We start from the raw sequence: 11,594 nt of genomic DNA, 5'->3' as shown, positions 1-11,594 counted from the left end.
AGAATTTCTAATAGAAAATGAATATCTAATGTGGAGCATTGTGGCCCTGTGGATCAGTCTCCTCTCCGAACTTTGAAACAGGATTGTGGTTCGAATCCCAGCTGTGGCGTAATTTCCTTCAGCAAGAAATTGATCCACTATGTGCTGCATTTAACCCAGGTGAGGCGAATGGGTACCCGGCAGGATAGATTGCTTGAATGCACCAAGCACTCGTCAATGGAAGTGCACCCCCCCCCCTCCCCCCCCCCCCGGCCAGCCGGAGTAATATAGTGTACCATTGAATAGGCAAGTTCTACATGTACATGTAGATAAATGGCACCTCATAAATGCTTAATGTTATTATTTTTTTCTCTATCCCTCTCTAGCTGTCCAGCTTGTACGAGGTCAAGCCTCCCATCTCAAGGGCCAAGATGACCTCTGTGACCAAGTCTGCTATCAAAGCTATCAAACTCTACAAACATGTGGTGCAAAGTGTAGAAAAATTCATACAAAAGGTATAGTATGTGGATTCAGTTAAGGCTGTAATATTTTGGCTGTTTGAAAGATTGCATGTGATTAGTTGTCATAGCGCATACATGTCCATTAATGATTTTTGGTTGAACACACAATTTGCGTTGACTTTGTACGCAAAGTCATGTTTTTTTAGTATTTTTGGGTCTGACATGCACTTACAAATTGTACAGCGTCTACTCAGCTTTCTTGTACGCGAGCAAATGGGAGGCTGAACGTTAAACATTTGTACCATTGCGCATGTACCATCCAAAATGTACCGTTGCACGGTCAGGAACAAGGTGACGCCACTAGAAATTAGGATTCAATGCATTACAGGTGCAATACGCGTATGTACTAACTGGCTATTATGCGTATTGCTGCTGCAGATCAGATGCGTGATTGAGGAGAATTTTTCTTTTTTGCTTTCAATAATTCTTTCTTATTTTCATAGATTAACGTGGAAAAATTGATTATTCGTAGTTGTGCTATCAGTGGCATTGTTCAATACAAATATTCTAATATTCTATTTTGCATGCAGTGAAAGAAAGAGACACTCTATCCAACTCGGCTACACCTCGTTCAAGTTCGATAGAGCATCTTTCTTTCACATCATTGCTCTCATGCATATTTGCTATTTGCATAATGTTTCATCCATGTAATTTCGGAACTGCCTACCCGAGCATCACGGATGCGCAAGACTTTAAAGTAAAACATTTTGGTCGAAAAGAATTGTGCGGTGGCGTAGTCACAAAATTTGTTAAGGAGGGGTCAATTTGACCACCGCCCACTCCCCCAATTAAAACGGGCAAGTTCACCCTGATGACAGAGTAGTTTTAAGCATAGAAATGACCGAAAATATTGGTAACTAGGTTAGATAAATATTCATCAAAGAACAAGAGAGATCTTTTTTTTTTTAGTTTTTGTCTCACCTGCATAGCAGAGTGAGACTATAGGCGCCGCTTTTCCGACAGCGGCGGCGGCGGCGTCAACACCAAATCTTAACCTGAGGTTAAGTTTTTGAAATGACAGCATAACTTAGAAAGTATATGGACCTAGTTCATGAAACTTGGCCATAAGGTTAATCAAGTATTACTGAACATCCTGCCTGAGTTTCATGTCACATGACCAAGGTCAAAGGTCATTTAGGGTCAATGAACTTAGACCATGTTGGGGGAATCAACATCAAAATCTTAACCTAAGGTTAAGTTTTTGAAATGTCATCATAACTTAGAAAATATATGGACCTAGTTCATGAAACTTATACATAAGGTTAATCAAGTATCACTGAACATCCTGCATGAGTTTCACGTCACATGACCAAGGTCAAAGGTCATTTAGGGTCAATGAACTTTGGCCGAATTGGGGGTATCTGTTGAATTACCATCATAACTTTGAAAGTTTATGGATCTGATTCATGAAACTTGGACATAATAGTAATCAAGTATTACTGAACATCCTGTGCAAGTTTCAGGTCACATGATCAAGGTCAAAGGTCATTTAGGGTCAATGAACTTTGGCCAAATTGGGGTATTTGTTGAATTACAGCCATAAATTTGAAAGTGTGTTGGTCTAGTTCATAAAACTTGGACATAATAGTAATCAAGTATCACTGAACATCCTGTGCGAGTTTCAGGTCACATGATCAAGGTCAAAGGTCATGTAAGGTCAAAGAACTTTGGCCACGTTGGGGGTATTTGTTGAATTGCCATCATATCTCTATAAGTGTATTGGTCTAGTTCATAAAACGTGGAAATAAGAGTAACCAAGTATCACTGAACATCTTGTGCGAGTTATAGTAGTTTTCAAAATCAGCACTGCTGCTATATTGAATCGCGTGATGCAGGTGAGACGGCCAGAGGCATTCCACTTGTTAATTTGTGGCCTCACATGCATGCAGCATTCCCAAATGTCATGTACACGTTATATCAATTCCATAAATTGCAATTTTTAATGGAATATAATGAATGCAAAGATGTTTCTGATAAAAAAGGGTGTAAAATGACGTATGTGATGATACATCCACCGGACGAATAAAATCATAAACATTTTTGAGAAAATTTTTTTTGGGGGGAAATTAACAAATTCCATATGGAGGAGCTGCTCATCTTTGACTTCAGAAAATAAAAATGTTCATTATTATTGCTAACTCTATATTCTTTTGATTGATTTTGATCAAACACTTAACAAAATTTCTTTAATTTCTTTCTCTGGTTATGACCAGAGTGAACTAGTCCTTTATTCAATTTGATGGATTTGCAATACGGTGTGCCACCTTTCAATTGCAGCGGACAGGCCATTTTCTATTAAAATTAAGTCCACCGCACACCTTACGACTGTTCGCGATCCGATTTTGGAACAAATCACATTTTGCTCATTTTCTGGAAATGTGAATGGAACAAATCATTTTATTTGAGGTTAAAATTAATTAAAAGAATACTAATATAACCATTTTGAAAGATTGCAAGCCTTTATTTTGGAGTAAAGGCCAAATTAGTTTCAAATCGTAGCCAATCGTACAACTGCTATGACATCATTACGACTAGATATTAAATTCACTTTTATTCTAAGAAGGATGAGCGCATAGTCACAGATATGAACATAGGTATTGATAGAAGTACACGTTCAACATAATAACAATACTTCGTTAAACATATTTCTGATAAAGTGGAATTGACAGTTCATTCACAGATATTCATTTGAAGTACGAATTATTGGAAGTTGATATGTGTGGATCTTTTAGAGGACATGTATTTCGTTTGTTCATGCCCACATGAGTTCCTAGTATAATTGGAATATCGCTGGATAAATTCTTTAATTTCACGTATGTCTTTATATGTTTTATATCGGTATTATGCTTTATAAAGAGCTATCTTTACAACGTCGTCAGCCTAATTACTGCGAGTGGATGATTTATGAAATGAGTTGGAATGTGCGGAATTATAGGAGACGCCCCAAAGCTGATGGCACGTGATCAAGTTAGTATTCACTTTCTGGGTTGAGCCAATCATTGTGCTTGAAAACGGGTTTCCCCGTATTCCCGCCCTTGGAATGTGTGCACGTGCGAGACCTGTTAATCTGTTGTTTGAGTGCGAATCAGCTGATTTCGTGACCTCAAATATTCTTCATGTTGTTTACGCTGGGTGGGGGCTATAAAATTAAGAAGACCTTTCTGACTTTTTTTTTCATTTTTAATAATCTGTTCGTGAATTTCTGTAACTTCAAAACTGCACCTATGGGCATTTTCACGGTAACTGACATTACACGGCACAATGTTTTCACACCTTTCATTGTGTGTATCTCTAAAACAACAAATGATGGGAGTTTTCTTTTGATAGAGTTGATAAAGTGAACCTTGCTGTATACTCTGATACTAAGTTTTCCTATGTAACCACATTTTTTTACGCATCAGCAAGCAAAAATGTGTCGGTAACTGACATTACGCAAAAGGACATGCAATTTCAGGGTGTTCATTAAAATTGAAATATCTCATGTCCCTGAGTAGATAGAGTAATAATTTGAATATGTAAATATACCTCCATTACTAGGTTAAGATGTGTCAAAATATTAAACAATTCGTTTTTGTCTTTTGGGGGCTATGATAATTTTTCCACAACCATGCTGGTAACTGACATTACGGTAACTGACATTACACTTAATTTGCCATAGAGATAACACATGGAAGTCAAATGTGTGGAATCATTGCATTGTATCTTCTGTGCAGGGCTTCACATTAAAGTGAGCTTTATGTGGAAGTATACCAGAGTTTCTAGGAACATTTCAATGAAATAACTTTTTCTTTTTCTTAATTCCTTTCTTTGATTTGAGCATTTTTATCATTACTTGTCGGTAACTGACAATACACATTAACATTTACCAGTGCTATATGATTTTCAAAGGCATAATTTTCTTGGTACTTATATGTAAGGCTTTTTAAAATCATAAAAGTTTCATAATACTTCACATTTTTAATTATCAAAAGATAAGAAATGTATGTTTTACTTACTCGGGGGGGGGGGGGGGTCATAGCAGCTACATGTTTTCCTATAGTAATTTAATATTGCATTGACTGTACACATGGATTTTTCTGACTATACACCCATAATATATTCATCAGTTTTATATTGACTTTTTAAACCTTTTCCTTCTCCAACCTCCCCCTCCCCTCAAAAAAGTCAAAATGTATAAGGGTCTCCTCCCCTAGGCTACACGTACCCCTCCCCCGAATCTCATGCAGCCATGTAGTTTTATTGATTTCTATTCTGGTCAGTGCAAGCAATGCTTGTTCATATCTGTCGGATTTCAATTCTCTTCATAATTTGTTTACCCGGTAATCATTTTCTTTGCTAATTTCTTTTTTAAGCTGTCAACAAAAAATAAACTCCAGCTTCTAAACTGAAACTGAATTATTTGTAAATTAGAAAAAAAAAACAGTTTTAGTAGATCCATGCAACATTGATCAGAACTGTCAAATTTCACTTTTCATCTATACTTGTAAACCAAAAACAAAATTGTATAACACATCCACACTACTACCAAGTATAAAAACCAGGAATTTACTTTTAGCGAGGCAATGCTCAAAAGAATCCTAGAAACTAAAAAAAGGGACCCTGGAAATCCCCTTCATCACAATGTTAAGCTTAAAAAATGTTGCAGATTTAGGCAATAGGTTGGGAAAAGTACCCCTACCCCCCCCCCCCCGAAAACCAAACAAAAAATTGTCTGATACAAACAAATAGGTACTTGGTAAGTGCATGTACAAAACAATTTCATAGTAATTTTTTTTTGCACGATGGGAATGCAACTTCCTTCATAATTTCATATAGTATTCCTTGTGAACTATACTTTTTAAAAGTCAATAGCAAGCTCCTTCTGGTGTGACTTTTAAAGTGAAAGACTTAAATAACAAGTATACAATATTTCTTCACCATAAAATTGACCACATATTTGCATTTCAATATTGGTAACCAACGTTGTATCATGGTAACTGACATTACATCTCGGTAACTGACATTACATTTTCCACTTGGTAACTGACATTACATATATTTAATGGTACCCTATGGCTTCATTGTTAATTGGTAATCTTTAATTTTGGTGTAGAAGGGAGGGGTGTTACCTAGAGAGGAAATCTACCAAGTTTCATATAATATATCCTCTTTTCCAGGAAATTAGAAAAAAAATTCATGTTTTCGGTAACTGACATTACATACCATATCACATACTTCATCAATGTTTTTTTATCAGATGAATGAATTACTGGTGTTTCTTTCTGTGGGATTTAAAAAAGTGTTATAATAGCAAGCTAAATCACAGGCGAAAACATCATGATCAAACCTGTTCTTTAAAAATCTGTCAAAACAAAATATGTATCAATATACTATTTTCAACACTAATTTGTATCCATACTTTGGCAGCCATTTTGAAATAAAAAATGGCTGCCAGAGTCGGAAAAAAATTTGTCTCACAAACTTCAGGTCTTGTTTTATTAAAAAACATAAAGCATTTGACATGAATATCAACTTGATTTTTTCGCCTCTGTGTCCATCTGTGGTGAAAATGCCCCTATGGTGTATTTGTGTTGCAGTTTATTGAATCACGTACCTCTTCCCACTCCTGGTGCAAGAAAACATTTTTAAATTTAAAATCGCCAAAATATACATGTAACTTTTAGAAAGATTATTTAGCCGTCATCATCAGTAGTGTAGATACATTTGTACGTCTATAAATCCACTTCGAATGATGACTTCTTCACCAATCCCACACACACCATCTCAAAATCCCCTTTTCACTGTCCATGACCCCTCCCCTTTTGCTCTGCTCTCTCCCTTCGACCATCCTACAAGGCTACAACCCCACCCTCTTCCTCTCTCATTCACACACGCTGTAATTGTACATACAGTAAGTAACAGACTATAAACCGCACCCCCAACATTGGACTAAAAAAAAACAAAAAAACTCACATTTACATGTAAATGCATATTTGAGGTGCGAAGAAACAAAAACTAAGTTAAAGATTTCGAAGTATCCAAAGAGATTACCGGTATGCGGAAATCTGCTGTTCTTGATCAATTCATAAACAAATGTTACATGTAGCAAGAAAGAAAGCTCCTGACAATATTGGCCACTTACACACTCACCTCACAGTCACAGTGTACACACACACAGCACTGCCGTTCTTGTACATTGCAAACTACGATATGGTACCACTACCAGTACATCTTATCAAATTATGATCTGTGTCTTTCCCGGCATAGGAGGAAGAAACATTCCCATTGATTGCATCACAACCTCACAATCACTTTCAGAATTTGTCGACATTAGTGTCATGAAGGTGGGTGCGTTTGTTATGGACAATATTTGATTAAGATCGTAATAATCACTTCCCATTACCCGCAGCTCATACCCCTCTAAACGACATTGCCCTGGGCGGCTACGCCCGGCCACTCGATGTGTTGTGAACTGGCAGACGTCTTACATGTTCAGGAGGGGTTACGACGGGCTGGCTCAGACCCGTCACCGTGGATAAACCGCACCCCCGACTTATGCTTCTATCCCGGGAAGAAAAAGGTGCGGTTAATAGACCGTTACTTACGGTATAGTGTATTATGTAAAAATAGAAATCTGCTTTCCTGTCAGCTATACTTTCAAAACATATTTTAAATCGCAATTGATTTTATAATAACAAAATCGTAATATTAAAGTATTCATTATGAATGACTAAAAATATTTCTCACGCTCGTGGTGAGCACATTCATTATTTTAATTATTGAGTAAAGAACAATACAAATGAACATAGTGCTCAATAACTGATAGTGAGAAACGAATCTTGATTGGATATTATATAAACATCATCAACAGAAGTCTTATGAGAGTTATAGTTTCAGTGAGTATGGTATCTGAAAAAAAAAACAAAAAAAAACATGCATATTATATAAGTTGGGTACCCCGTCTCATGATACCGATGCTCATTATTTGGGAGCCTCGGAACTTCCGGCAGGTCGGAACTTCCGAGGCTTCGATAAGGTCGGGACAATCTTTGGATTTTGATAAGGGCATGGCGCGGTGCAAGGGGCTACTCATGCGGTAGTCGGTCATTGACATAAGAAGCACCGGAAGAAGCAACTCGCATTCACAAAATAAATCGCACTTTCTAAGGATGTAGCGATCTAGACATTGGAGTATGGAGTAAATTTATCGATATCATCGATTTGAATAAATCTATAAACTCTAAGTATAAAATGAGATTGACTTTGAATCCTTTCCTTTAGTTTGAGTTTGACCTTATCAGTAATGCCTTAATTTTCTGCTTCAATCGCAATTCGCGCAACCGTTCGTTACGGCTGTGTGGCCGGCCGGAGAAGCATTAAATAGACATAAAATGTGTTGCATTTAGCAGCAATCTAAGCTCGTCGATATTGATATTTTCGCTAGCTACAGCGCTTTGCGCGAGAGGGGGGACACCCCCCTCCCGAACCCTCCCCCGTGCGTGCTTGGCCGCTGCGCGGCTTGCGTCGCCAACCGTCAGAATGAACCTGGCGAGAACGTTGAGTGCAGCATAATTGCATGCATGCAGCGTGTGCCACAGAGATTAATTCGATGTTGTCTTTTTTCCCATAAGGCATTGTGCATTTCGGCCTCTGCGCTGCAACCTATACATGTAGGTGGTGCACCGTATCATGAATCCACCGAATTTTGCATGCATCAGGAGCAAATTGTTTATTTTCTTTAGTTGTACAAGGAGTGTGTTACATTTGCTGTGATTTTTGAAGATTTTTTTGGGGGGATGGGGGGGGGGGGATTTTCTTCTGTTGGCTGCCATACATGATTTTAGATGGTTGCATGTCCATGGTACCAAATTTTGACATCACAATTGCTTCGCCAGGATATTGCTGAATATTTATGAATATCCAGAAATCACAAGTATACAGGTAAACTGGGAGATAAATTGCCATGTACATTTACATGTAGAATTGGCTTTAATTGCACTTTATACCGCTGCCATGAAGACAATAATGGCCGATGTTAATTTGCAACATTACATATATACTCCACAAGTGACTTGCACAGAATTTCAGTGCATGTTAAATCAATGCGAAATCTACCTGCCTCGAGTGACTATTTTTACTCGCCAGGGCAAATTGCTGCATCCATTCCTTTTTTATATGCAATATTGGTAATTTACTCAATGCTTGCAGTACCAACAACATATCTTTATATGTTTTTGATGTGATTGTGAATAATGTCCTGGTCATTAAACAGTGACAGTTTTGATAGGCATAGACTTTATAATTTGGCCTATCTTGTATTTATTTATCTTCCTGATGGAGAAAATAATTTGTGAAATGGGGTGTTGCTTGAAACTTGCAATTGATCGCAATTCAATGTTAGGTCCCAAAATCAATTGGAAGTCATGTATTTCATTGCAAATTTGCAATTGATTAGTGGTCTCCTTGCATTAACAAGAATAAATTGATCTGCTGTAGTTATTATTGATCTACATGTATCTACAGGTATTGTAAATTTGTATCTGAAATTTGCAATACAGTGGATTCACAATATGGTGCACCATGATGGCCGCCATCTACATTTATCAGTTGCAACAAACGGACCAAATAACTAACTTCGGGGTGGACATCGCGCGCAGGCTGTGCACAGTGCTAGAGTACTCTAATGAGACTGTGATGCTTCAAAAGTGAGACCATACGGCAAAGATGCACCAAAAACTGTCTAAATTTCGCAAAGAAATATGCGCGCCAATTTCCTTCTCACCTCCTGAACCCTAGTAAACAGCATATCTGGTTGAGCCGAATCGGTCAGCGCTGAATAATCACATGCATGCATGCACTTTAGTACTGGCGCGCTCAACAGGTATTGACTTTTTCCCATTAGGTATTGCAAGTTACGGCCTGCAACCGATCTAGATGGCACGCCATAGTTTGAATCCGCCAAATTTCGAATTGATTGCGAATATTGTCTTGCAGCAACACCAAATTTTCTTACTAACCAGCTGAGAACTAGAATGTGTGGACAGATACATTTTAAGGTATTATTAAAACTGTTAAACCTGTAGAATTTCATGAATAATGAAATAACGATGTTTATTGTTATTATAATTTTCTTCTTTCCTATAGTGCAAGCCTGAATACAAGGTTCCGGGTCTCTACGTGATTGATTCAATTGTTAGGCAATCAAGGCATCAGGTAAGCATTGAAAAAATATCACAAAAGAATTTGATGTAATCCAGGCTGTAAATAATAAAATGTAAAGAAAGCGAGTATTAACCAACAGAGCACAGTGCTGAAAAATTCCATCAAAATCTAATGGATGTTTTTGAATTTCAATTATAGCAATATTTTGTGAATATAGCTTTGATATGATGTCATGTCTCCTGCTTTTTGTCTCATTTTATTTATAAAATCATTATTATCATTGAAATCAATTATTTCATACATGTATTCATGTCGCCCATGTAACAAATCAAGTTTCAGCAGCGATGATCTTAATACACAGTACCGGTAATCAGTTGGCAGTCCCATTTTTACGTTCTTGATACAATTTGAATACATGTAGTTTCAATGAAATACATACATGTACTGTACAAAGAATATAAAGGAGATGACATCATCAGCTGGCTCATTGCATATTCAATGAAGACATGAATTAAACTGTTTCATCAACATAATGCCAAACTGTCTCTCAATATCAAAAATTTTCTTATTCCTCAATCGACTTAGATGAAATTTTCAGTGTTTTATTTTTGTGATATTACTCTTAGCAGTTCAAACGATAATATTTGGGGGGTCACAAGATCAAAGGTGACCCACATGTAGGTCACATATCTCAAAACTTGTTGTTCTTGTGAAGTACCATTTGAGGGATCAACTTAAAAGAGACACAAACCAGCAGCCGTAATAGCGCCACCTCAGGTCCTCAATTACTCACATCTGGCCAGGTTCATTACCCCATAATGCAACATTCTAAGTTGTGTAGTCTTGTAATAGTCTTGTATAGGCCCACTTGAATGATAAACACTAAATCACCACTCAATTCATTCATACCACTAATTAAGATACCAAGTAGCAAAGCAAGTACTTTTCTCTCAAAAATATTTTAGTTTCTCTATACAAATGCAATTATAGGTCAATTTATTCTCTTTATCATTAGTGGTGATCTCAAACATATACAATATATATTTTTTAGACTATTTTTTAAAGCTATTTATATAAACATGCATTTGCTCCCATTAAAAAAAAAAAAAAAGCTGATACATCTGGGAGTGATGACTTTTTGCTTCAATGTGGGAGTCACAAAACAACTCAAACAAGCCTTTGTATATTGTCATTCTAATTCAGTTTGGAGCAGAGAAGGATGTCTTTGCTCCCCGGTTTGCCAAGAACATCCATGGCACATTTCAGCACCTGTTCAAGTGTCCTACAGATGACCGAGCCAAGATTGTACGAGTGCTGAACCTTTGGCAGAAGAATGTGGTGTTTGGTGAAGAAGTCATCCAGCCCCTCCTGGACATGGCAAACCCCGGTGAGGATCAATGCAGGATCAGTGAGCCTTTATGTAGAAGCTTAAAATGGACACCAGGGTCCCGTAACACAAAGCTTAACAATGATCGTAGAACATTTTTCTACGATTGATTCCATCGACTACAACGTGCAATCAATCGTGAAAATCGAGCAATCGATTAATCGCTAACCTTTGTGTTACAGGAGCATGTAACAGCAATGATCGTAGAACATTTTTTTAAACGATTGATTGTATTGACTACGATGTAAGATCAATCGTAAAAATGAAGCGTACGATCAATCGCTTACCTTTGTGTTACGGGACCCAGATATATTCCATGAGTTAGAGCGAATATTGCACGAATCGTACATTTAGGTGATTCCAACAAATGGAATATTTCTGGTATTCCATTAAATAAAGCCATACAATATTATTGTTACTGTACCTATGATCTCCCAAAAATGTTTTTTTCCAAGATTTCAGTTTTTACAAAAAATGGCATTTTCTGTTGTGTACATCTCACCAAAGAATACAAAATTTGATGTTTAGAACAGCACTGAAGAAGTCAGACTTTGCATTTCAGAATT

At 37.1% G+C, this 11,594-nt stretch overlaps 1 protein-coding gene across 2 annotated transcripts in view; it reads left to right on the top strand.

Moving 5' to 3' along the window:
• Nucleotides 1–368: 368 nt before the first annotated feature.
• The window catches only part of LOC129259292 (SR-related and CTD-associated factor 4-like), a 34,334-nt gene continuing 23,108 nt past the window's right edge, over nucleotides 369–11,594 (top strand). For both annotated transcript variants that reach the window (XM_064098686.1, XM_054897589.2), the window contains exons 1-3: nucleotides 369–494; nucleotides 9,624–9,692; nucleotides 10,845–11,028. In XM_064098686.1, the coding sequence (XP_063954756.1) occupies nucleotides 411–494; nucleotides 9,624–9,692; nucleotides 10,845–11,028 (337 nt within the window). In that variant the 5' untranslated portion in view covers nucleotides 369–410. The remainder of the gene's footprint in view (nucleotides 495–9,623; nucleotides 9,693–10,844; nucleotides 11,029–11,594) is intronic.

Source organism: Lytechinus pictus, chromosome 4, assembly GCF_037042905.1.
Source record: "Lytechinus pictus isolate F3 Inbred chromosome 4, Lp3.0, whole genome shotgun sequence".
Classification (NCBI taxonomy): domain Eukaryota; kingdom Metazoa; phylum Echinodermata; class Echinoidea; order Temnopleuroida; family Toxopneustidae; genus Lytechinus; species Lytechinus pictus.
The sequence above is the reverse complement of the archived record's forward strand: the minus strand, read 5'-3'. Positions and strand labels throughout refer to the sequence as shown.